At 43.1% G+C, this 27,993-nt stretch overlaps 1 protein-coding gene across 1 annotated transcript; it reads left to right on the top strand.

The window, feature by feature from the left end:
* The first annotated feature begins 12 nt into the window (after positions 1-12).
* Positions 13-27,988, top strand: LOC134000808 (fibroblast growth factor receptor-like 1). The gene is made up of 7 exons (XM_062440294.1): positions 13-290; positions 924-1,020; positions 17,169-17,441; positions 23,787-23,873; positions 23,982-24,263; positions 24,965-25,318; positions 26,387-27,988. The coding sequence occupies exons 2-7, from the start codon at positions 936-938 to the stop codon at positions 26,827-26,829; spliced, it is 1,524 nt and encodes a 507-aa protein (XP_062296278.1). The 5' UTR covers positions 13-290; positions 924-935; the 3' UTR covers positions 26,830-27,988.
* Positions 27,989-27,993: the final 5 nt, after the last annotated feature.

Raw genomic sequence — 27,993 nt, 5'->3', positions numbered from 1 at the left:
CTCGCTGGAAAAGTCACTTGGTGGACGAAGCGGACTACACAGACTGGACTGCCCCGTGGTGTTTTTTAATTAGCATGTGGGACTTTTACTGCGATTTATGGAAGTTTCCCGTTTGATTCAGCCCTTGAATCCGCTATTTTACCCTAGAGACGAGCGCTCGCAGGTCCGTTAGAGGTCCGGGAAGAGTCGCCCACTGACACTGTTGATTCATGGACTCAACACGGACTTCAGCTGAAAGCATTTCTGTCAAGAGGCTGATACGAGCTTGACTTCATTCATTGAGCATCCAGGTATGTCAGCTACATAAATAAACTGCTCCTTTTATCTCTTTTTATTTAACACGACCTATTTCTGTGCATGCTTACCCAAGCTATAAGTGGGCAGCAGTGATAGTTTAATGCAAGTACGGCTAATAGAAACTTGCAAAAACAAACGTTTTCATGTACAGTTTAAAATCTCAAACCTTTGTTAGCTATTTGAATAATAAGCCTACTTTACAAGGACTCTATAAAAAGTCCCAGACAGCCCTCAAACCAAAGTGTCTGACCGTAGTTGGACTGTAGCTGTAATGTTACTATTTATTAACTTATTTGCATTTTGACCCCACTTTGGGTCCATTTTAGACCATTCAGACCTTCTCACTGACTCCACAAGGTCTATGGAGTCTAGTTTGGGAAGCAACTAAAGAAAAAGTCAGACCAATCGCGTTAGTGATATGGATACTACATTTACTAACTGTAAATGGGAGTATTATTGTCCTGGATAATGATATATTGTATCAAATTTATCACATTGACACTAATGTGTTTTTAAAATGACTGTCCTGTGTGTAGAAGTGGTTTGAGCAATGTATTTTCCAAATGCTCTAATAATGTTGTTAATGTATCTGTGTTGCTGTGTCACTGTGACCGTGTGTCTTTCAGATTTTAGGGAGCATGAAGTCATCTTTGGACAGTATGGTAGTCCTGAAGATTGTGCTGTTCATCTTTGAGGCTGTTTTACTGACCGACTGTGCAAGAGGTGAGAGCTTCATGAACTGTCTCTCATTCTTTATGTTTAATTTAGCGTGTTTTAAAACTGGAAGGTAACTCCAGATTCATGGCTCATTATAGCTCAGATTGACTGGCTGGTTTCTTGTGAGTATGAAGAAAGTCTCAGTTGGCTCTTAACAGTTTTGCACAGAGAAGTAAGAGATGGAAAACTGCAAAAAAAAAACAACCAAAAAAACCTCTAAACAGAACCCAAAATCAACACAGGGCAGGGGAATGAGAGAGGGCAAGCCAGTCTCTACCCCCAGTTTGTGTGTGTTGTAGTCAGGGTAGTGTGTGTGTGTGCACATTCACTACAGCTAAACCAAACAAACATCATCCATCAGCTTCCCAGGGTGAAAGAACGCAAGTCAGTGTAAAGAGTCCAGCTCTCCCGCGGCTGGCCAAGAGACTGCCTCACTTCAGCCTGTGTGTGTGTTTTTTTTTGTGTGTGCTCATGACCGAAAAAGTAGTGAGAATGGGAGACCTCAGTCTGACCACAATTCACTACACTGTTTATTGTGCCAGTATCAATACTTTGCTTTATAAAGACAACTTGCAGTGAGCTTGTCAACAGGTCATGAATAACTGTCGAGGCAATTTCTATGATTTCATCCACCGTCACTGACTACTGAACCATGTCTGATGCAATCCAGTGGTATGAGTCAAAGACCGAGGCAAAATTTGAAACTTCAGGCTTTAAAGAGAGAGATCTGAAAGCCAGACACATTTCCCCGGAAGACCATGCACTGGTAAAACAAGCAGGCTCCATAGCACTTTCTTTATTCTCCCGCTCAGCATGGTAGTGAATTCAAGAGGCGTCTGATAGGTACAATACCTGCATGTGGCTATCAGGGTTTGAGGTAGAGGGGGCAGGAGGGGGTTGGCGGCAGTTTAGAGGGGGAGATTTGATCTGTGGTCTGTAGACAATGCTTCATTCACAGCGTGGCCGCCGTGCCTTCACGGCACGACTAAACCAAAAGTAAACAAGACGTGAAGGCTAAATAAGATTAGACAATTTTGTATGTTTACAGATTAACAGATGTCAGTGAAGGAGAAACCCAAAGGGGAATCTGACAGAGAGGCGGGGATGGATGGCTCTGATTTGATTCAGTTTCAGACAAAAAGGAAGAATTTACAGCCTGGTTTTCATAATTTGTCCCTCAAAGTGGTTGCAGATGCACAGACTGATAGACACATCAGCAGATATGTAGTTGGCAGACAGTCTGACTGAGATGATTTTGCACAATGAGAGGTCATTTTGCCTGCGAAGTGTAAATATCCCAGAGTCCTCCCAGCAGAAGCACCGATACAGTGAGTTCTGTGTTACAGTCCAAATCCAACAGCTTGACTCTGACATCCTGTGAAATACAGTCAGAGGCTCTGACTTTTTTTTTTATAGTGAAGCAAAGGCCAGCAAAGCTGTAAAACTGTCCCTGTAAAATTTAACAATGTATGATGACATCTTTGACAAATGTAAATTAAATTATAAAGGGCAGGCCTCCTTTGACTCATGTGTGAAACAGGAAAAACCTACTGGAAGTGTTATCTAAACATTTCAAACAATGCACCTGAGAAGTCAGCGAGTTTGGGTGAACGATTTTAAGCCTGTTGCTGTCAGTCACCCCCCCCCCCCCCCCACTGGAAAGACTTTGCGACTGGCCAAGCAAGAATTATTTCTTAAGACCCCCCCTCACAGGAACCCCTGCACTTCCTCTGTCCCTGTGCCTTTCCTCTCCCTCTGGTGCTCCGCCACCCCCAGCAGCTGGAGGAGGTGCTCAGTGATGTGTCCCAGCAGAGCCTCTAATGTGGTGACAGGCCCGGGGACCACTGGGCTCCACTGACTGTGGAATGCAGCAGCCTTGAACATATGGACCTACAGAAATGCACCCTGGGAGAAAAAGAGAGGCACCAGGTGTCTCTGTTATGTACCGGGATTAATTAACAATGAACACATACACACAAAGGCCAAACGGTGTTGTTTTGATGCATTTTAATCAGAATCAGGTGAATGCTGCGTCTTATACAGTCTTCAGTCTTTTTGTGCATGTCTGTGAATCTATTGCATTCAGTACCGCACAAATGTTCGCTTCACCTCTGGAGACATCTGGACAAATTTAAAGCATGCAAACTGCTGTTGGAAAATATACATTTTATAGGAGAGTTACATCATGGTTTCATAACAAGAAGGTACTATGAGATAAATTGTATGCCAAGCTCTTTTAAAATCACAAGGCCATTTGGCCTCATGACAGTTTTCCATTTCCTTTAACCGTAATGAGGCTAGTTTCTCAGTAACCAAATGCCCCAAAGTCCTCTTATTTTTTTAAATAGCTCCTGAATAGTAAGAAGGTGTAACAGTCGTGTTCTGGATCATGGGCCCAACTGGGAATAAGACTGAGGGGGGGAGAAAAGGAGAAAGAATTACTCTTAAATAAGGCTCTGCTGTGCTGCTGTGTAAGATGTTTATGGTAATCCCTGCATGATTCACACATGAATGCTCCATTGAGGTATTAGAAATAAAATCAGCGTCATGTTAAGTTTTGTTCTTCTGCCCACACCAAACAGAAAAACTCAAGCCAAGTCAAACACCTCTCGTCTTCTTCACTACATCACCTCCAATCTCTCCCAAATTCAGACACCCAGTACTGCCCGCCGTCCTTCTTACACATGTCCTCTTTCTTATTCCCCCCTTCTCTCTACATTTCCTCGCATTTATTACCAGTGTTAAGTTGAAGGAAGTGAGTTAAGTTAATGTGCTGTCGTTAAAACAAGGCATGAGCTGACCTTTACTCCCACCCAGCCTTTCTCAGCTCTCCATAGCCCCTATTTTTCAAGTCTGGGTCCATTTGCAGAGAACAATGGATGGATTATTATGTGTGGCAGTCCCCCAGGTTGGACAGGGCAGCAGTAATTCATTTTAAACACTCCTCATCCCTGTAGACTGGACGTATTTGCCATCTATTAGAGCCCACAGCAGACGGGGGACTCACTTTGCTGAGGCGCTGCCATTTAGAGGTGCGTGAGAAGAAGTTACGAGAGTGAGCAAGAGCTGGGGGTTTTTTGTGTGTGTGTGTGTGTCTGAATATATGCATGTGTTTTATTAAGCAGCCTGAAATTGCCCTGAGAAAAGTCATGATAATGAGAGATCCAAGGAGAGCAGAGCAATTTGGAAAACCTCAGAGGTATACCAACAACTATTCCCGCTCCACCTACTTCTCCTCCAAACCAGGTGGAATTAATATTCCTTCTTGCTACGATCCCTGGTTTTTCTATCACGGAAATATATAACAATCCGTGTCCCCCATCTATCACCACACGCCGCTGACCCCGTCAGTTCAGGAGGAAACATTCGGTGAGAGGAATGTGTCAGACTTCACCCCTCGCTGGGGAAAGAAAGGAAAGGGCTGTAGCCGTGATAAGTAGTCATAATGGAGGTCAGTTGGTGTTTACTTTAGCAGGGTCATATAATCCTCGTGAGCAGCACTCCCTCATTGACTGACTTTAATGGCCACTTCAATTAGCATTCATGTGGAATTTCAACAGGGCATTGTCCACTTTCAGTATTTGTCCTTCTCAGCTGTATGCTAATGCTCAGACGCACATGAGGAGAATTTCTCTTTATTCTTTTCTGTGTTTTTGGATAAAATCCTATTGACTACATGTATACAATGCTCATTAGTTTGGGCAGTTGGCTCAGGATGTGTTTTCAGACCACACACACTCTTCCTGCTGGCTGAATGGATTTGGGTTGAGTTAAATAGAATTCCTTTTGCTCCCGTTAACCTTCGCAAAACCCACAAAGCCGCTCACGAAAAGTCAGGCAATCAGCATTCAGATGACAATCAACCACTTTGACTTGAACGATCTACCAGACATATGAATAAAAAAGATTTGTGCTAATTGACAGCTAGCTGTGTTGGTTGGTTGTTAAATAAGCATCTGATGATACTGGACACTGCTTAGACTCCACAGGCCAGGCTGCTGTGTTACACCCTTGGCCTTAGAGAGTGGACTGAGTGGCTGGAAGCGAGCCCGTAGGTGGGGGTGAGGGTCTGCCTCACTGGAACCTTACAAGTGACCTTACAATAACATTTCAGCCCCACAGTGGGAAGTGTTTGTCTTGCGCAACCCCTCTTTTCTAAGCCTCCTTCATTACTCCAGTGCTCGCTCTGTTTTCTCTTTTTCTTGTGAGGAGCCAAGTCGTGGAGAGACCCCCACCCCCTCCTCCTCCTCCTCCTCCTCCTCCTCCTCCTCCTTCCTCTCCTCCCAACCATCTCCCCTCCTCCTTCCCCGCTTTGTACTCCACAGCTGTTCACTCAGTCACTTTAGTAAGTGAAATGATGAGATTCCAATTGCTCTCCTCTTTCACCCCTCAACAGGAGAAGCCAGTTTGGTTTTCCTGTACATTTTAACATTTAGATTTATGGTTCGGATCGCGGGTCTTCATGCAGCTGCAGGCAGGGGGTGCAGAATTAGAAACTCCTGCCGTTTTTGAATCTTTTTTCTTTCCTCTCCATAATTTTTCTTCAGCGCTGCCGTCTCATTGTACTTCCCCTCTTTTCAGTGTTGTGCCACCTTACACAAAAGTACCTATAGTATCACTATAGTATCACAACAAAAGTGCCATGACAACCTTCTTCTGTCTTGACAAAACATAACTATACTGTATTTATGAGATGGTGGCCTTCGGGATGTTGCTTGGACCGAGCAGGTTTGGACAAGTTGGATGAGAGTTGACATTGTGATGTTAGTGAATGAAAGGCTGATTTAAACTGCAGAAATATTATCTGCCCCATCTTATGTGTGCTTGTTTGCTGTACTTGCCACAGCCTGCTTGAATCTGTGCTGCTGTAGTCTCACGCTTACTTATCAGAATACCAAATCAGGCAGACAGGACGTGCCTGCCGCGTGTCATTTGAAAATGAGCTTCCTTCTTTGTTTTTCTTACTTCTTTTCTTCCTTCTTGACAAGTCTTTCTTGCTCTCCCCTCTGTTTATGATATTATGTAGCAGTTGTGTGTGTTGTATGAGCTTGTTGGTCGTCTTTATAATCTGATGCCAGAAATCGACACTGGAAGTTTTTCCCCATTCTTTGTTTTTCTGTTAACACCACCTCCTCTCTCTGGGGATTTCATTAGAAATCACTTGTTGTCCTGACAAACCCTCACAACACACACACACACACACACACACCAACCCTGCTGTTCTGCAGTTAAAGGTTGATTGAAAGTTATGGTGGTGGCAACAGCGATGGCTGGCCGGGCCTGAAGAAAGCCGAGCCAGGGACCAGCTGGGATAACGAGCTCTGAATGAGGCCTCCGCTGCCTCTGACACACACTCCCTCCCAGTTTCTATCTTCCTCTCCTTTGAGCCCCCCCAACTCTTTCAGTTCACCTCCGATGAGCTTCAATGAGACCCCACATGGCTTTTTGGCTTTTTCACTCCCACTTTGTTTTTCATTAGGGATTCTTTTGAGCAACCTCGGACATTCTTTGTGCATTGTCCCCCATTGAATGAGGTTATAAAAGGTCTGATAAGGGCGATTGCTTGTCACAGTACGTCAAAATAGGAGCTTTCGCTGCAAGAGTGTAAGCTGTCATGGTGGAATTTGTTTGCACCCGTTTCCAGCGGCAGTCTCTCTCAACACTGCAGCAGAGGCGAGGAGGCAAAGAGGCCCAGATCTTTCATGCAGGGGACCCGTTGCATCTGTAATGAATGGAAAAAATATGTCCCCACTTTGACTTGAAGAGTGGAACAGTACGAGGGAGGAAAACTCATTTCAGAAGCAAGGACTATAATCTGTCATATTTTATAGCAAGGCTACTGCTATCCCAGACTGGAATTCTGCACCATGCAGTGAAACTGATTTGATTTCCTCATGCATGGGGATGTGAGTTTGGGCCTTGGATCAGCCCCAATCTGGATGTACTTGGAGTTAGAGGCTTGGCAGATGGGGGCACTGCTCCATTTATACTGTTAGTTTGTGTCAGTATTGATTATTAGGTAGTTCTTTTTTGCTTACTGTGTCATTTTTAAAGACATTTTTGCATTTTTCTTAAATAATTGGAAATATGAGGATTAGATGATGTGAGAGAAGTCCCTGCAGCATTTCATCTAGTCTGGTCATCAGCTGCCTGTTTCTGTGCAGGGCACCTTTGTAAAAGGACTGTATAGCTTAGTGTGGACAGTTGATTAATAAAGAGCGAGACAGCCAGACTGGCAGACAGAGATGGATAGAGGGCAGTGACCTTTGTACAGCTCGGTAATAAGGTGAACTGGGAAAGCACTGAACAAATTGTCACTCTGAAAGGGCGAGTACCACATCGTAATGACAGGCTCAACAGCTCCATGATGACAGATTGATTTCAGACAATATTCCTGGATTGTCAGGAGGCCCCATTGCTGTCAGTGAGAGCTTTGCCAGTTCCTCCGCCCCCTCCCTCTGTCTCGCCTCGCCTCTCTCCCCCCTCTTTCTCTCCCCGCTCTGTCTCGTCTGTGTCTCACACGCCTTTCTCTATCCCTCACCCGCTCCTTTCCTAGCCTGTGCCCTCCCTGCCGCCCCTTGTCTGAATCGCTCCATTCTGCCCAAACACTCGGGCGACATCACGGTCTGTCAGTAGTCCTCTCCTGAAAAGGCCTTGTTGACAAAGGCGCTGGTGTAAAGCGCTTCCCAGTGTCATGGAGATTGGCCGATCCTCAAACTGTACGCTGGATGTAGGGTTCCTAGAGACGGAGAAATGAGGAGCACTCAGCGCCAGGCTCGGTCATCATCATCATCACACAGATTGTGACCAAAACAACACACAGAGTCATACACTGGCCTGTCGGTGACACCGTGTCTGGCTAAAAATGGTCTTGTTTACAGCAGCTTCTCTGCCAGTTAGTAGTGCATCAGACCAACGCAGAGCAACGGTAACTGGACTTAATAAGACATCTGTATCTCATTCTGCACCTCCAGACTGGACTCCGACTGTGTGGACTGAACACAATGAGCTGAACACAGGTTAAATAGTTAGTTTTCCCTGCTGTGGAATGCAAGGAAGTTAAAGGAGGCACGCAGGGAGTGGCAGGATGCTCCTCGCTGTTGACTGATGATGGAAGCTGTGAAACAACAACAACAGAGTTCCCGTAGTGAAGAGGCAATGTAACGGGCCATTGTTTGTATTGTCCGAGAAGCAACTTTTTTGTCTTGTGTTCCTTTTAAAACAAAGCAATTTCCTCTTGTGACCCATCGTTATCAGTTGTATATACTTGTGGGATATGACCAGGTCAAATAGAAATGGCCAGGGTTTTAAACTTACAGAGTGAAATATATGTAGCACAGATGACAAAAGCTGATATCTAATGCTTGCTCAGATACAATTATTTATTCTTCAAACAGATTCTGAGACAGGTTAAGTTCCGGTATGGCTGCTTGTGTTGAGACAACATTTAACATTTGAGATATCTGGATTCTTTTTAATAAATGAAAAAAGGGTTTTGTAGGAAAAAAAGTTAATATTCCTCAAAGTATCAGAGAACATACAAAGCACTTACACTAAAGATACACAGCCCTTCGAAAGTGAACGATGTTTGTTTGCTTTCTTTGAATACATTTTTAGACCTGAAAAAGGAAGATTATTCATGAATTCACACAAAAATATTAAATGCAGTTGTTCCTGACCTTTTTTGGTGTGCACCCAACAGCAATGTCTGCTTGTGACCCCTAATCATAATTTGTGGTCTGTGAACACTTCATCCATATAGTTGTTTTACCTTCTCACATTGTTGAAATATATACATTTAGTATTTTACTAAAAAAGAAAGAAAGCATTAGAGAAAAGTCTGAGAAAATGAACATAATTTAGTATTCAAGACACTCTTTCTTCTTTGTTATATGAATTTAATCAATATGTGACCAGTCCGCCTTGTCTGCAGGACCCCCTTTGTGGCCCCAATCCCCAAGTTGGGAATCATTAGAGTAAAGGAATATCAAAAAATAAAAGTTGGAGAATAAATGTTTTTTCCTGCCTTCTTGTCCTGTTGATTGTCTTACAACTGCACCTAGAACGACTAATCGATGAATCACTAAAATAACAACAGATTAATAAATAATGAAAATAATCATTAGCTGCAGCCCTACTCTCAACCCCCTCAAGAACATATTGGGAGCCAGTGCTCTGGGGGAAGGAGTGTGTGGTGTTTAATCTTTGAACACTCTTTGTTATTTGAGGTAAATGGACCACAGAACAATGTCATTCATATCGGTGTATGTTTGTGAGTGTATGTGTGACAGAAAGGGTAAGATACAATATTCAGGTGGTCCAGAGCAGCCCAACATGTGTGAGCGTTCACACAATGTCCCATTCAGTGCCAAGTGGTCGGTCTATCTCCAAACACATTAGACAGACAGTAATGAACAGGTGCTCTTTGGTGCCCTGCTTTGTACTGGAGAAAGAGGTCTGTTCGAGTGTGTCATGTGGCTGAGGCTGAGCCCAAGCCAGGGAGCGGGGTGTGAGATTGTTGGGATTCCTGGTTACTGCCGCCTGGGCCCACCTAATCCCCGCTTCACTCCCCCATGCAGCCTTCCTCTCCTTATGAGCTGCGTGTTAAAGGAGGCCTCTCTGCCTCTGCTCCCCGCCACTCTCTAAATCAACCCTCCTCACTTTAACCCTCACCCTACTTCTCTCCTCTCGGCTTCATTTTCCTTTTCTCCCCTCCTCTGACCCCTCTTTCTCTGTCTCTGTTTGTCACTCTATCTGGCCTTTCTCTCCCTTCCCAGCCTCCCTCCTGTTGCCTCTTCCCTGATAAGTGGCCCTAAGCACACACTCAGCCCCTGTGTGTGCACCGGGCCTTAGCCTAATGGAGTGAGATAAAGCGACTAGAGTGCCACTCACTGTGCGCTCTGTATGACGGGGCAAGACCAGTGAATTACAGACTCACATTTGCATGAAAAGTTATGCCAGTGAATTAGTGTGTTTATTAAGAACATTTAGGAAAGGTTACTTTATCTGTCATTCCTTCAGAAACAGAGTAAGACAGTGTTGGGCTATTATAGGCTTTTGTAGGTTTATATTGATAATTTTGGATTTCAATTTCTCCTAGTCAATCAGTTGTTGCTTCATTATATTTGAACAGTAACTTACTGAGTGTGCAATATGATTAACATGATTTTTCTCAAGAATTTCATTTATTTTTTTGACTTTTTTTACATTACACTCATATACTGGCAGGGAATTAGTCGTCTTTTTCTATCTTAAAGTGAACATAACCTGACATGGATAAATGCTTAAAAAAAACACAAGGATAACAAGAAGGGCAAAGAAACAAAAAAATCAACTAAAGAAAATGAGAAAAGGACTGAACTACAGGTGCTGAAGTGCTGTTATGTTGTATGCAGGCAAAGAAAGGCTCTTTGACAGCAGTATTACTAATACAGTAATAACCCATAACTGTGAGCACTTTTTAAAGAAAACGTCTACTCTGTACAGTCGTAGAGCAGGTAAAAGGACATGAACTGATTCACTGCAACTTAAACAGTGTCTAGTAATAAGAAAGAAAATAGCTGCTCCAAACATTATATGAAAGGCCTCTTTTAATTCAGGTTAAAGACTTTCCAAATAGTTCCTCCATACTTTTCCATACCTCCAGAGGCATGGAAAGGCATGGCTTCCTTACGGAAAGTCTTTAACCTGAATTAAAAGAGGCCTTTCATTTAATCAAAGGATCAATAAATCACTGAATGGAGAATTTTGTCCGGGAAACTACCGGGAAACTGTTTAGCTAAGACAGTAAACCACTATAAACCTGACACATTTAGTCTCGTGATCAGTTTAATAGTAGATGATGGTGATAACAACAGGCTCAAACTTGAAATCGCTGCATTTTTGGCGACTGACTGTTTGGGTTGTTTTCATTTACGTGTGTGTTCATTTTTTACAATGGTGACAGAGGTGTCGTTGTTTAATGATTGATGAGCAATATTCAAAAAAATAAACAACATCCGCACAATTTATTGACTGATTTATTGTCGGTGGATATTTGTAACAACAGATGACAGTAGTACAGATTCTACAAAAACACGCACACACATATACACACATGCTTCTGTCCTCCGACAGAGGCAGCAGGGGCCAGGAGAAGGCAGTCAAGTTTAATGAAATATAGCAGCTTAGAGTTCAAAGGCTCCACAGTAGGGCCTGTAAGGGGTAGGCCGCGTGATGGAGATGTTTCCAGAAGCTTTATGACGCTGGAGTAATTTCTCTCTCTCTTTTGATGGGGTCGGCAGGAGCCTGTTATTCTGGAGCCATAAGTGGAAGAAGCAGACGCAGATTCACCGAAAACAAGCGGCAGCGTTATTCCAGCGAGTCTGCTTTAATCAGATAGATTGACTGGAGCATCTTATTCTCTTTACCTCTTTCTTTTTATTCCACCCTCTCCTGCTGCTTCTCTAGTCCCCCTCATGTCACCCAATAGCTCCTCTTGTACCATTCCCACCACCGAAGCAGTTGCTATTCAGCCCACATCAGATGGTGCCGAAGAAAGAGCCATTGTCCCCTCTGGTCTTACCCTGCTCTTATCTATTGATTGGAAAGCCGAGAGGGGAAAATAACAGGTATTGATTACCACACTGGGTGAAGTTGCTGGGCAGGACGTCTGGAGGGGTAAGAAAAGACGGCATTCTTCACCCTCCGCTGCCCCGCTGCTGTCAGAACAGCCTCCACCGCCACTCCACGTATCCCGTCCCCTTTCACCCTGTCACTGCCTCCCCTCCCTCACTCCCTCCCCTCCTCCCTCACCTCGCTGTCTTTCTTGAATTGCCAAGGTGACTCCCACTCCTGCACCCCCACACCCCCCTTTCTCTCTCACTATTTTATGCCGATTTTTATCTTTGCATGTGAAATGTATAGCCAAGCGCAGCAGCAGGCTCTGAACAGAAGCTCCGGACTTTCACACACTCCCGAGCTGCGGTGTCTGCCTCACCTTTTGCCTTCAACCAACCCCTCCATTCTCAAGTGAAGTCACTGGCCTTGGATTCAGTTTCTAGCTTTCATGGTTTGTTGGGGGTGGGGGGAGGGGGTGTTGCTTTTTTTCTTCCCTCTCTTGTTGCTTTGCTTGAACTCTCTTTTTTTATTTTTAAATATATATTTTGGCCTTTTTTTGCCTTTATTTGACAGTTGACAGTAGAGAGGCGGACAGGAAGCAGGGGGGAAAGAGGGGGATATGACATGCAGCAGGGGTCCCTAGGCGGATTCGAGCCAGGGACGTTGCGGTTATGTGGCATGCGCTGCAACCATTCGGCTACCACAGCACTCTGATTTCCTTGAACTCTTCTTACTTCTTTCCATCCATTTTGTTGATTTGTATTGTACAAGTGCTCCAGAGCTTTTAAGAGATGCATGATAGAATATTTCCCTTGAAACACAGGCTCCATTAAACCCCCTCCTCTTTTCTGTTTGAGGTCTGTCTGCTCTTGTACGGTCTACTGAGCTAACGCAGTGCTGCTGAGTAGGAGGAAGCATTCTCCAGCTTCTATCTGTCTCTCTGCCTGTTATCCTTTGTGTAAATACCACATATTGAAGACACTTTCAGTCAGATCAGTGTTTATCTTAGTAATGAATCACTACAGTCTGGCAGTGTGCAAAAGCCTTTTGATGCACAAGAAATTCTTGCAGTTGACTGCAGATTAAGGACTAAAATCCTTTTTATTAGGAGATGTTTACAGTGCTGTTTGAATAACCATGTCCTGCACTGTGTAGACGGTGTTGCGTGCATTATCAAGTTGTTCTCTTTGCGGTTGGTTAAGTTCCAGGTGTACGCTATTGGAGCGGCTGTCATCAGCCAAGCCCAGCCTTTATTGACATGTTTGCAATGGCTAGAAAGACCAAAGCGCTGTGTATTGGAGGAAAAACGCATGTACACATCATTACAAATCCACAGGTGTTTTGCAAAAGAGAAAATAAATGAGGAGAGGGGTGCCAGCATATCTGAACATTGCTGGCAGCCTTTGTAGTCTTTAATTTGTTTCCCCTGTGTTCGTCTTTCTCTTTCATTTGCCTTCTGACATTTCATACCATATTTCCCTCCACGGATGCCTGTACGTCAGATCAACGGTTCCTTAACTTGCTCGCAAGGTTTCGTAAAAACGGCTATATTTAGTCTGAATCACAAGAATGCTTCTTATTGAATGCGCCCCTTTCTCTTAAAATAATCCATCACCAAATTGAGCAAAGAAAAACAGAGCTAATTCTGTGAGTCGCCAGGCCTCCTCCTCCTCTTCCTGCGCTATGAAAGATTCCATTCACGCATGGAGCTCGGCTATAATAAGGAGAGCTGTAACGACGCTGCAAGACGGGAAAGCCCATATGGTCATGTGTATCATTTTCCATTTACAAAGCAGCTAACAATTCAAACAATTTGAGTAAACACTCACCAGTTTGTCATAAATCTGGCAGATTCCCAGTCATCACAGCCTCCGTAGAGCACCATAATGCTTAGTTCAGCAACCAGGAGTTAGCCTCAGAATACTGGAACTAAAACAGCAGAGAAAAAGTGCAGCTACAGTACATTTTTCTACAGTGTGGTTTGATTACATGTTGCATTCGAATATCTTAAACTGTGTATCTTACAATAAAGCAGATAAGGCAATAATTCTGCTTTTCTCAGATTTTTTCTTATTTTTTGCCACAGTGGACTTCTGTGTGGTTGCAGTGCTTTCAACTCCAAGGTTAAGGGAACCTGTCCTTGAGAAGGAGGAGGTGGAGAAGGCGGAGGAGAGTCCCTATTGAAGAGAGGATCGCGGTCATGCACACAGTACAAACACTTATTAAGTTATTCAGACGTTGTCCTTGATTTCAGCACCTCTTCAAGCCCTGTTTTTCAAAAGGACTTCAAAAGGTTTTTTTAAGAGCGGAGATGGAGGGAGGAAACAATTTGTTGCACATTCCATGAACTTTTAAGCACCAGCCAAAACCTTCTAGTTTATTAAGCCAAAAAGCTCAAACTCAAAAGCTGGAGTGGTCCCGTATAATCCACGTTCAAGATTATGAAAACCTTTATCACGATTATGCCTGAACGAAATATATAGTAACAATCATGAAAATCCCAATGAAATTAAAGTATACACCAGTCATACAACAAAATAAAAGATGCACGTTTAAAGGAATACCCTAGTTCGGGAAATACATTTATTTGTTTTATCTTGAGAGTTAGATGAGAATATTAATATCACTCTCATCTGCCTGCTAAATATGCAACAGCTAGCTTGTCATAATGTAACAAAATCCACCTACAAGCATTGCTAAAGCTCATCAATAAACATTCTATCTGGTGCTGATATAACCTTTAGACAGCCTGGCTAGCTGATGAGCTGCGCTAACCGTCTCCTGGCTGTAGCTTTATATTTAGAGCAAAGACAAGAGATCATTTCATCTAACTCTCTGTAAGAAAGAGCATATGTGTGTTTCCCCAACTGCTGAACAGTTTGTTTAAAAAACATCACAGCCTACTAAACTTTGCTAATCTAGCCAAGGTTTTACTGCATCACCAACATAAACGCCATTTGACCTTTTCAAGAAAAACACTAAAAGAAACTCGGACAGCTAAAATTAAACAAGAATCCTCCACTTGAAGGTGAGCGCTGAGCACACAAGAAGTGTCCAATGCTCCAAAAATCAAACCTTTAGAGGTTTTCTATTTTTTAAAATTTGAAAAATATATAATAAAGGCACTGTTAACCTCAAAGTCATTTCCTTTCAGCTTTTAGAAAGCTTTGTTTGACAGTAGCAGTACCTTTGCAGGGTCAATGTGTTTTGGCACTTTGCTTGAACCAAACCTCTGACATGAATCAGGCATTGTCAGTCCCCTCCATTACTCTAAAAGGAACACATGATTGAGAGCCTTGTGGGACCATACATCCCATAAGGAGATAACTGAAGCCTATTTGTTCAAGATTTGACAGAAATGTATTTATGTTTTTACAAGGCGGATCAACTCGGTCCATATGAACCCCGAGCAGCGCCAAGCCAATGCTGTGACCTGTTTGTGGTCCTAAAAAGCAGAGGCTGCAGAGCAGAAACTGAACAGTGAGCGCCTCTGTTCTGCTTTCCTGGTAGCAGTGAGGAGTGAGATATGGGCCAGCTGACAACAGCCAAAAAGACTGCGGTCGCGTTTTCTCCACAGACATAAACAATGACACTTCCAATTTCCTGTGCACGCATTGGACCAGGAAAGGCCATCCACCGAGAGGAAGGAAAACTCTGAGTGTGTGTTCATGCTTGGTTGAGAAAGACATAGAAACAAAAAAGGAAAGGGGCTTTTACTGGGTTACGCTCACAAGTTTCCCTTTTTTTCCACTTAGTTTTGTGGCACTGTATAAATCTTTTTTTTCTTTTTGAGTCATTTAGAAAATACGAGTGCGTCCAGATTTGATACCGTCAGAGGTTGTGACCTAGCAGTCCAGATGTTGTACCTGCAGCTGAGATACATCTGTCTACAATGTGATGAATGAAACGTCCAGATGGAGTTACCTGTGTCAACTTCCCCCACTGCAGCCCCATCAGTATAATGAAGTTCTTGTTTACCATATGTGTGAAATGCACCACAGGAATGTGCCTCGGTGTGTGTGTGTGTGTGTGTGTGTGTGTTTGAGTGTGTGTGTATGTGTTGGGAGAGGCCATGTGTACTTACCCTCCCCATTGTTTTTACTGCTACCAGACCGGCCATTTGTTCTGCGGCACAGACTGCGCTCTGTGTACTTTTGAGGGGTGTTGCAGCTATAGGGTTTGGTTGCATGTCTTCCCCCTCTTTCACTCCCCCCTCATCCTCCTGTTTCTCTTCAGTGTCTAGTCCGCTCAGTAAATCAGTGTTTTGTTTAGTTTTTGGTGGGGTGAGGGGGTTAGTTCATGCCTGGTGCTGTGCGAGCAGCAGTGCAGGACCCCTAACACCATCACAGGGTGTTTCGGCCCGCTCCACTTCACCAGATCTGAGGGAGCAGACCTGAGCCAACTAAGAGCAAGGAGAACAGGCTGCTGTCCGTCTCACTGCGACCCGCCCCCCTCATCGCTTTGATCTCTTGCACGCTACGCAAAACCAGAGCCAGAACACTTTACCCTCTCTGTGCAGGCACTGAATGACAGGCCTTGTCCAATTATTACAATCTGGTTTCAATATTTCTGGGTAATCAGACAAAAAGATGACAAATTACCTCTATCTCATACCATCTGCCCATAACCCAGCTGCTTTTAGAGCTGTTTAGTCAGGAAAATTCAGATAGTTTGGTTAGTAAATCCATCAAATTTAGTGGCTAAGATTATGTTTTGGATATTTGTTTGATAGAAAGGATGTTTTTCTGTTATACAGTAAACAATAAACAAAACTAAAACTGACTTTATAATATGTACGCATCACATTTTTTTCCATAGAACTTGATAAGTAGGGTGAATTTCCGCAGTTTTAGAGCTGCTAACCCACCTAAAAGTCTGGTTCATATTTTTGGACGGTTTTATGTATTGTGGTCCAGATCAGTGACTCCCAGCCTGAAGGGTTTGGAGCTTTTGATCTTATGACATCTTATTCATGGAAATGTAGATGTTCAAATTTCCATGACAGCTCCTCTGAGCACGTTAACGACTAAATTTGAGATTGAGATGGAGCTCGTGGTGAGATTGTTTTGCCAAATAGAAAAAAAAAACATATAATTTGTGGCAAAATGTTGTTTTTTTCTTTTTAGGAATCTGGATCTTTCCTTTTTTTACTCTTGAAAAATAAAAATCTGAGAAGGAACAATCATATCTTGAAGACGTGTGCAACATGTGACAGGAGTCACAATTAATCATTGCTTTGTTTTAAGGGGTCATAGGTCAATAAGGTTTGGAATAACTGGTCTAGATGATGTTTCATTGTATGTTCCCTACTTACGAGAATAACTGTAGGGAATCGAGATGTACTTTCTATGTTTTTGGCACCAAAATGCTTACAGATATAGAATATCATGTAAAAAATAGTATCAGCCCATTTTCAATGTCATTGCTGGCTGCAGATTCAACCACATGATCTGTTTTGCTTTTTAAAAACCATATTAGGGTTTTGAAAAACAGGTTTCATAAAATTTACGGTTATAATCAGTGTGTCTGTGTTTGTGTGTGTGTGTCTCCCGTAGGACCTCCACGGGTGTCCGAGAAAGTCGCACACAGACAGACGGCCCGCCTCGGGAGCCCCATCAAGCTGCCTTGCCCAGTGGAAGGAGACCCTCCTCCCCTCATAATGTGGACCAAAGATGACCGCAACATTCACAGCGGCTGGATCCGTTTCCGTATCCTCCGCATGGGCCTGAAGATCAAGGAGGTGGAGGCAGATGACACGGGCATCTACGTCTGTAAAGCCACCAATGGCTTTGGCAGCGTTCACATCAACTACACCCTCATCGTCATCGGTAAGTGTATATGGATAGATATCTATACAATCTGTTATTCGGGTTTCTGAGATGAGCTCACTGAAGGCTATAAAATGTATCATTCTAGTTTAAAATCTACATTTAATTTAGCATCTATGAAACATAAAGTCACCTGTCTGGTAAGTATAGCCAGAGACCACAGCAGTGAGTTAGTCCAGATTTGTACTCTGAGACTACATCATATTCTGCAGCAGTGTTTCAAAACCATATTTTTAACACTTCGCTGCAGTCTAAAATCTCACCACAGTTCAAATGTTAAAATACAGCATTACCCCTAGAGGTCGAGGTCTAAAACAAGAGGATTTATGGAGGTTTAGTGGTGGATCTTCTCATCTATTGTATGTGTTACAGCCCCTACCTCTCTCTGCCCAAAGTCAACAGCAGCACGGGATATTGTTTCATACTACTTCATCCTCTGTGACTCAATTGGATCTGAACCTCTTCCTTTTCCTGAGGCTACACTCTGTGGAGGCAGGAGCTCTGCAGCTTCGAAGAAACACATCCAATGTAATAGCGCCGCTTTGTCTTCAGACTCTGGCGCAGCTCTTGAATGAGGCCTGAAGGATTAGGTCTGACCGAGCTGTTCAAATGTGTTCCCCGCGTGTGTATTTGTGCATGTGCTTACAGTGCATTTCCTCTGCGCTAGAGCAGAGCATGATGAATGAGCGGAGTGGAGCGTGAAGGCTGTGTTTAGTCTAATTACTCTAAGATGCCTAATTAGGGCCAGAGTATGTGCTCTCTCTCACAGGAGGAGCTGCAGTCTGGTCTTGTGACAGCCGTACTTCAGAGGAACAACCATAATCAGGCAGATGTGGAAAACACAGAGCACTTCAGAAAACGGAGACCGTTGTCGTAAAGCGTGCTTGTGATTCGGGAATAGACCGGACCAAAGTTTATTTTAGTGTCTCCCTCAATATGAAGTTGCCGGTGAGTTCAAAGCGAGGGTGTCTGCTGATTGTGCTAAAATGAACGGTTGGAGATTGAGGCTCAGAGCCAGCTATAATGTCAAGGTTCATACCACAGTTGTGCTATATACTGTACTATCAAAGTCAGACGTGGGTATGTCTGTGTCTGCGCTGCACTCAGAGGTTATTCTGAGTTGAACACATTCAGAATCAATCATGTGACGGATAACCAGTACTGTGTCATTTGTTGTTTGGTTCAAGGTCCTGTTGATTGGATGCTGTCACACTCTTTGGTGTGTTTTGTATTTGATGTGATGGAGTACGTCAGCTTAATGTTTTTCCACTGCAGAAAATAAATGTGGAGTCTTTCAAGTGGGGAACTTGAACAAAGCCTAAGAGGTAAACCTAGCAGAGTCGGTGGGAATATAGATTGGTCATAGTCCAAAAATAAGTTAATTATTGCTGACATTTTAATCAAAACAGAGAATAGATGATGAAGATTTATTTTGGCATTTATGTTTTAATGATTTTAAGTAGTGAGTCACATACACATTATTACAAGTCACAGTGAAGAAATCAAAAAGTTGAAATAAATTAGAAAAGAAAAAATAAGTGTGCTCGCTGCCAAAAAATCACAGTTGAAACATTTAAAATAGTTTTAGCTGAAATGCCAGTCAAAATATAACTACTTTACTACTTAACAAAAGTTAAAACGGCTGTGCTGGAAGAAGTCGAGGTTTCAGTTGATATTCAAGCAGCAAAAGGAGTTGAATGTCAGTCGAAGTGGAAATTGTGCAAGTAATAAGTGCAAGTTCAAGAGTATAAACTGAAAGATAATGGCAGTGGAAAAAATGTCTAGAGGAAAAATAAAGTTTAAACAAAAAAATAGATAAATAAGAACTTGGATGTGCATCCATGAAGGCGAGCACATTAATAAAAAGATGAAGCACATACAAAAGTGAAAGATCCAGTCCACAATTAAAAAGAACGATTAGCTGTGGTTGATGCAGAATGTACATAAATAAAAAAATCTTCCAAACTACCTTTTAATAAACTGAGAATAAACTCACTGGATGCTTTATATTTATCTAATCCTTCGATATCTGGAGCTTCTTCTGTTCTCCATTGGCTGCAATCATACCAGCATAATGACTGAAATTCATATTTTAATATATATTATATACTGATAAAGATGGTTCAGGGAAATATGCAAAGAAGTAATAACGGTCTCTGCTGAAAGAACCTGGTGTTGTGATTTATTTCATACAAACCCAGAGGACAGAAATTAGCTCACAGTTTTGGCTGCGATATTCTTGGAGGAGTTTGTAAGCTGAGAAAGCGCTTGCGCAAACATTAGCAAATATAAATAAGGGGAAAAAACTTTCCCTGACTGTTGTGCTCTTTAAACAGCCTGATTCTTTTTTTTGTATTTGTCTCTGCAGCAAAGCCAAATGCTGTACATACATATGAGATTTATCTTTGCATTCAGTTTGGAGAGTAAAGAGACAGTTGGGAGGTAAAGAATGATGATTTTGATAAATTAAAGCCAACATACACACTCAGACACACACACAATTAGTCTTGGTGATAGATAACAACCTTCTCCCCGCGGTGTGTTTATGTGACAGATCATTTGTCTGGTTTGGTTCTGCTTCTGCTGCAGTGTGACTGAGTGAGAACGAAATATTGAACGAAAACACTTTTAAGACGGCTGTGATGAAGCTGGCAGGGATTGCCGTGACAATCAGTTCAACCTGACTGCATGCGTTGCTCCACTCCCACACTGTGATTACGTTAGGAAAAAAATACCTTTGGAAGTTCAATCATAAGTCTTTCTCAGAAGCATATTTCCATGAGATTTTTATCAGGAGTGTGTTTTTGCCCTTTATGGAGTTACTTAGAGACTTCCTGGCCTGACTCTTAATCCTGATCTGGTTTGTTCCATTTTAACTACGTGTCCTCTGGTGGTGGTGATTGCGTGACAAACAGACTCTACAAACTCACCGGCCAGTCTTCATCTCACAAGAGCACCCCCCTCCTCCTCACCTGTTCCTCCTCGCTTGTCTGTCATCCCATTAGGCGCTGGCAGGCCATCACCACAGCGTTTGTTTTTATAGATAATTGTTCCATCAGGGGTGCATTGCATTCTGGGTGCCTTTTCACTGCAAAGATTAGGGGGCCTCACTGTCAAAATACCCTCAGCCAAATAGTCTGCAATTATCATGAGCAACACTTTCCATTAAGGTTGAATCAGCTAATTGTCAGCCATTTTAATTCAGTTGCATGCAGTTAACTGTAGTGACCTGCTGGGAGGCCAGCTATGCTGCTCCAGGATCAGAGAAGATAGATTATTTATTTGAAACGCTGTTAATGAGGAGTAGCTTCCAGCGTAGCTCTACATACAGTATCCATCATGTGAGTTTATTATTTTTACTGGATCACAGAGCGAAAAAGCCAGAGAAACAACTGCAGTCAGTTATAGCGCCGGTCAGGGGAGAAGGGTCGACAAAATCCTGGCAGCTGTTCAAGTTCAAGGCCCAACGTGGAAAGCATAACTTTTTAAACATCGCCTGGGAGCCGGAGTGGGGAGAGGCGAGCCCCAGCAGAGAAGCCAAGACAGTAAGATAAAGAGACAGCGAAGACATGGAGTGAGATTGGAAGTGAGATGAGGGGCTTGCGGGTGAGGGGCTTACGGAGTGATGTAAGTGTGTGGGGGTGGAGGGAGGGGGTTCCTCAGTGGCTGGAGAGATATCCCTCTTCCCATCTGCCAGCGGACAGGCTGTCCTCCCGGAGCTATCTGAAGAATCTGGTCAGTCAGTGCAACATGGCGCCTCCTCAATCCCTCCAGCTGGCTGTTTGGTCCCTGTTTGGGGTGGTCTCTTGACAACTGGCCCCATCACCTCCCAGCTCCCCCGTCAGAATAGGCCAATGCATGCAGCAACCTCTCCGTCCTCAGCTGCTCAGGCTACAGCAGGCTACATATGAGCATTAACATGGGATTGTCATATTAACATTTACAGGATTGGATTTTAATGTTTATGCCTGCACAGATAATATATTGCAGGGCTAACACAGGACTGGCAGCGCTGATTATTTTTACATGAATATGTTGGCTCTTGCAGCACATTTTTCATTTCACTCCTCTCTGGAGACATCGTCAGGCCAACTGTTGGATAAACTGACCCGTGTGTGACTGATTACATGTGGTAGCTGTTTGGAGGTTTCCAGAGTGTGATGCAAGGCCACTGCGCATAACTTTCCCTGGACATTACAATGTCCCCATCAACATCTGGAGCTCATTGTGACCCTAAACCATCAGGCCTTTTCCTGTGATTCAGCTGGCACAGGAGGCCAGCAGGGAGTGTGTAGTGACCTGTTTCCTGTGGCTGTGATTTTTGTGAATGAACTGGGAGGGGATGGCGTCAGACCCCAAACACTTGTAGCGAAGCCATGAATGGATTCAAGTTGTATGGAAGAAAGCTGATTGCATTCAAACAATTTGATGGTTTGACTGTGAGCGTTTACATGTTCTTGAATCATGACTTCTGTAATTGAATTAAGTCTGTTTTGATTTCATTCAGTATGTAACGTCTGTTTTCATTTGATCACTGGTTCCATGATGAGATGTAGTTTTTGTACACTTTCCAATACACAAGAAGAGGCTCCTCATATATATTTCAGACAGACACTCCTTATTTACTGATTATTTTACTTTTCAATCTTCTTAAAATAACAATCGTAAGACAGTCTACCTCGCCCCTGTCTGCAGTCTAGTGAGCCAACATTGTGTAAAGACAATAGTGGCAAGGGATAGCATTAACAAGACAGACGCATAAAGGGCGCCATTGTTCCCCAGAATTGCCAAAAAGTAGAGAGGAAATAGATTCAGGGGGAAAAAAAGTCAAAAAGAAAACCCCGGCAGTGTGGGACCATGTTCTGTTTGGATTGGGAGGTTCAGGAACCGGGAGGAATGCGTAGAGCCCAAGTGAGCAACAGAGAAATATTTCTTCCCGTGGAGGTTGTTTTTTAAAGGAATGGGTTATTATAGTTGGCCAGTTAAACCCCTTCAAATAGCCATGACATCATGGCTGGGCTTGGTGCTGCAGGGGACAAACAAAGGAGGGTTTGTACCCAGAGAACCCTAGAGAGCTTGGAGGGTTTCGGGGGGACTCAGAGGGAGGCAGAACGAGGGGGTAAGAAGTCACATCTGGCCTCTTTACCTGACCTAATCAAACCCTGAGAGGGAATCAAGTGTGCCAAACTGCATCTAGACATATTTGACATGAAGCGGCACTGAACCTGAAATAAAAAAGAGGTACTCAAGGTATGGTACAGGACTTGCTGGTAGATTTGACTTTTGCCCATAGTTAACTTGGCTTTGTCTGTTTGCACACTGAGTGATACACTGTTAAACTAATGTGAAGAAATGCCTCAGTAGTATCTTCTAAAATCATTAAAAAGCAGCCCTTCTTCAATAATCATCCTCTTAACGTCTGCTTCTGCACAGTGTGGCAGTGATTGGTGCCTAACCCGATCCGCTCTGTTAATTCATCAATGCTTGACTCGATACGCATCACAAACCGTCGATTAGGTTTCACTCATTATATTTTCTCTAAGCCCCGTCTTAGCCCCACTGCATGATGTCAGCCAATGACATAAACTCCACAGCTGTCTCCTGGAACCGGGCTTATGAAAACTGATCATATTACTTCCAAATGCTACAGAGTATGACCTGAGCGTGCACCCCACTCAGAGGAGCCTATCTATAAATGCTAAATTTACACAGATAGAGCCAAGAACACTTCACTTGAGCTCTTTGGTGTTGTGTCGTTGTTGATTTGACACTGTCAAAAGTTAAGAATGGAAAGTTAATACAGGCATCAAAAGTAGCAGAACAGCTACAACATTGTGTTGTAATCTGTCCTTAATATCGCCACATGAGCTGAGAAATGTAGTCATTTAAAAAGCATGCAGCTATTAATAAAATACTACTGTGTAACGCCTCAGATTAAATAGAAGTCTATGCAAAGTACACAGGTCACATCACACACCTATAATCTTTTTTTTTGTAGAAACAGTTCAATAATTTAACTAAATGAATGCATACTAACTTTTTCTAGTGCTTGAGTTGCAGTTGAAAGCTCTGGAAAAAGCAAGGTGAACCTTAATGTTATTATGTCTTTTATAATGACTTTTATTGAAGTTTAACATCTGATTGGGATAAAAAAACAAAGAAAAAACTAATTGACTCTTTGGTATGGACACACATCTTTGTCAACGTTATTAACTCCCACCTCCCTTCTTGATAATTTCTAAGGTGTCTTACTTCTGCCACTGTATCCATTTTACACTAATTTATATTCTGTGCCGAAAGATTTCTTGATGTTTTAGACCAACTGTTGTTTTGCATTGTCAACAGACGACTCAGGATCTGATAAGACTGGACCCGGGGTCACCGATGGAACAGAGTCTGTGCTGGGCACTGATGGCTTGTCAGAAAAACTTGGTAAGTCTGCTGCCATGCAACCTGGAGTCAGTCTTCATAAATTACGTTTTTATGTAACTAAGGAAATCTTCCAAATTTAACATAATTTCCATGCTCCTTGGTTTGCAGTGCGTCCTCGCTTCACCCAGCCCGCTAAGATGAGGAAGAGGGTGATAGCCCGTCCTGTGGGAAGCTCAGTGCGTCTCAAATGCATGGCCAGTGGAACCCCTCGACCGGACATCGTGTGGCTGAAGGACGACCAGCCGCTCTCGGAGCAGAAAGCCGGCGAGGCCCGCCAAAAGTGGACTCTAAGTCTGAAAAACTTGACGCCAGAGCACAATGGCAGATACACCTGCAGGGTCTCCAATCGAGCGGGGGAAATCAACGCCACGTACAAAGTTGAGGTCATACGTGAGTATCCCACAGAAACTGAGCTGAGGGGTGATTACATTGAACGCATACCAGATATGTTCACCTGGAAATATTAAAGCTAACCGATGACGTAAGGCACATTAATATAAGTGATTACTGATGTTTGTGCAGATATACTTTGTGATCTTCTGGACATCGTTGCAGGGGATGATGTAGTCCACGTTCACACAGTGTTAGGTGTAATCACTGTAAAAGTGGGTCTGATTTGGGGAAGAACTGTAACCTTTAAAAAATCTTCTCTCTGATGTACCTACTCCTGACTTCTGATTGCGATCAGCAGGTCTTATTCATATCCTCGCTGCATGGATGAATGTGCTTGTGTAATCATGTGAGGGGGGGGGGGGGGGGGGGGGGGGGGGAGAGACTGTTCAACTCAGAGACCCTCCACCCAATCTGGAGCTGATTAAAGCCCAGCTGTCTGCCAGACCCGCTGCTCCCCCCCGTCCCATGAGAAATGTGTGCTGTACAACCAGGAGCAAAGAAAGAGAGGAAACTAATCACACATACTTCTTGTGTTACATGTGGTATTCTTCCCTCTCTGTCAATTATAAGTTCTAAGCCCCAGGCTAATAACAGTACGGACAACTAAGACCTCATCTATCCACAGAAGACCTGTCATGCCAAAAGATGTCTGTGTGTGTGTTTGTGTGCTGACAGTGTTTCTCTGTGTGTCTGTGCAGAGAGGACAAACTCCAAGCCTATTTTGACGGGCACTCACCCGGTCAACACGACGGTGGACTATGGAGGCACCACGTCGTTCCAGTGCAAAGTGAGGAGTGACGTTAAGCCGGTCATTCAGTGGCTCAAACGCGTGGAGTCTAACGAGGAGAACCGCTACAACTCCACCATCGAGGTGGGAGACCACAGATTCATGGTGCTGCCCACGGGGGAGGTGTGGTCACGACCCGACGGCTCCTACCTCAACAAGCTGCTTATTACCCGAGCCAAGGAGGAGGACGCTGGCATGTACATCTGCTTAGGCGCCAACACCATGGGCTACAGTTTCCGCAGCGCCTTCCTCACTGTGCTGCCAGGTGAGGCCTGTCTGTTAACTGTGGGTCAGTGTTATAAACATGCTGCAGAGCAACACATCAGCAGCTCAGACTGAGATCTGTGCTATCAGTTTGTAGATTGTATGTTGGTCTGTAAGAATTCACGCACATAACACAGAAACATCAGAGGGAATGTACATGAAAATGCATGTGTCAGTAAAAAGTACAAAAAACACCAACACACACAACGTTTATCACCTGTTACGTATTATTATTTTGAGCTAATTTTATGCTGTTATTGGACAGCTGATAATAGAGATGACAAGAAATTAAACTGTGGATCCTGGCTGCTGCCTTAACCACATGGCCAACAAAAAACCTGTCTATTAGTTTTTGATAAGGTTCAGGTTTTTCTATGCATATTAGCTGCTCCATCTATTAGTAGAGAGCAAATCAATCAACAACAATTTTGATAATTGATTAATCCTCAAAAGTCCCTGAAAGCCAATTGTCTGCTTTTTATGTTAAGCAATGGACTCTTACACAAACACAAATTTCTGCCAAACTTTAAACAGTTTTGTTATTTCACATTTTCTGCACCGGTCAGGATTTAGCAGCATTTGAATCAAAATGCGATGATAGTTGTGTTTTTTCTTGCCAGTACTGCAAATCAAATCTTGTTTAAACCATTTCCACACAGCTCTGATAAAGCAGATCAGAGGAGTTTTTAGAGCTTAACTCTTAATAAAAATAACAACTAAAGAAGGTTTTTTTTTCTGAATTTGCCTACATGGTCATGAATGTTCAGTGTCAGAAATCCTTAAGATTTGAAATCAAGTTTTTTGGGGCTTTTAAGTCACTTATTAAGGAAAAATGTTCCTTTCTGCTTTTCCCTGATTCATGTGGTTGTAAAGGCTTTTTTGGGGTTTGTCGGACAAAACAAGCATTTTTCCACAATTCTTTGACATTTTAATTGACTAAACAATTAAACTCAGTAATCAGAAAAGCCTTAAAGTACTTAACCTTTGCAATAAAACAAAACATGGTAGCATTTAAGAATTGGAAACCTTTTTTGAGCTTTCTCTCTTTTTGGCCTGTCTTCTTTTGCAGACACAAAGCCTCCCATCACACCCATATTTTCACCAGCATCCAGCTCGCTCCCCTGGCCTGTCATCATTGGCATCCCTGCTGGAATAGTGTTCATCTTTGGCACAGTGCTGCTCTGGTTCTGCCAGAGCAGAAAACACTGTCCTCCTCCAAGCCCTCCGGCTGCGTCCACACAGGTACTGCAGAGCTCCCACCGGCTGCCGTACCGAGAGCGGGACAGGGGCTACACGGCTCCGTCGTCAAGCTCCTCCAGCCCGGAGAAAGACTGCATGAGCTCCATGAACTATGAGGAGTACCTGGCGCAACAGCAGCTCCTCCTCAGCCAAGGAGGGCCCACCATCCCACCAAAAATCTACCCCAAAATCTACACTGACATCCACACACACACTCACTCCCACGTGGATGGGAAAGTACATCAGCATCAACACATTCATTTTCAGTGTTAGCTGTAGTGCCAAATATCCCCCAACTGACTGATCCAGTATCTTGCAGGGACAACGAGCTGCGGACTGAACAGCAGCTCCTGAGTGAAGTTAACATGGCATTACTCTTTAAAACTGTCAAACTCTTCCCATAGCTGGACAATATTGGGAGACACATGTGGAAAAACAGCGGCCAGTGATACACACCGTGTTACTACACCCAAACGTCCACATTTGGTGCTTTTTTTTTTTTTTTTTTTAAACCTGTCAGATTCTCACACCACTAAAAAGAAAAAATCCATTAAGCCTTGTTGTGCACTTAATACAAAAAGGACAAGGAACTTCAGTGTGTGAGTTTAATCGCAGATATTCAGGTCTTCCTCAGCAGTTCACTTTTCGATTTTCCTACTCGAGGCGTCGCTGAAACACAGAAAATAGATTTTACCTTCCACTCAATCAGCTGTCGGAGCACAGAGGCTCTGTGTGCTCTGCCTGGCGATGAGGATGAAAATGGTACTCAAGATTTACAAAAGGGCTGGTTTTATACTCCTACTCAGGTTGTCCTTTTGTTTGTCAAAGATGCATAATGTTTGAAATGCTGACCACTATCCTTTATATACATTACCCTCCTCCATCCCTCACTTCTGTTCCCCGTTTGTTCAGATATAAAGTAGACTGGTAAGTTTCATGAAGCCTTTTTTTAAAAGGCATGCAAACCTTGCCTAAGACTGCAAGGGATGGAAGAATTATGTTTCAGTGTTAGCTGAATAACTGTCATCATTTTTACTTTTTTAGGTAGGTTTCCATCACTAGTCAGTAGCATGTTGAGATGCAGTAAATGTTTTTCCAACCAGCAGAGGTCTTTTTTGACCGACACCTTATCCAAGAACAGTTAATGAAGCTGTAGTCATTTATAATCAACTTGAGTCATGAATATTTAATTTATTTTGTTTAAAAAAAATGTATCAAAAGTTTATTTTTCAGAGTAAGGCGTTTTACATATCTATGTAATGTTATTAAAGTATACTTTTGTTGTTATGTATAGTACATTTTGTCACCCAGTTTAATCACATTTAGTTCAAGCCATTATTTTTAGATATTTCTGTATGCAATTGGTTATATTTGACAATCTTGTATGATGTACTCTGTTCAAGTCTCAAAAACTAAATCATCTGAAGTTTGATAGTT

Source organism: Scomber scombrus, chromosome 19 (genome assembly GCF_963691925.1).
Source record: "Scomber scombrus chromosome 19, fScoSco1.1, whole genome shotgun sequence".
In the NCBI taxonomy this organism is placed as follows: Eukaryota; Metazoa; Chordata; class Actinopteri; order Scombriformes; family Scombridae; genus Scomber; species Scomber scombrus.
Note: the sequence above shows the minus strand (reverse complement) of the source record. Positions and strands in the feature narration are given on the sequence as shown.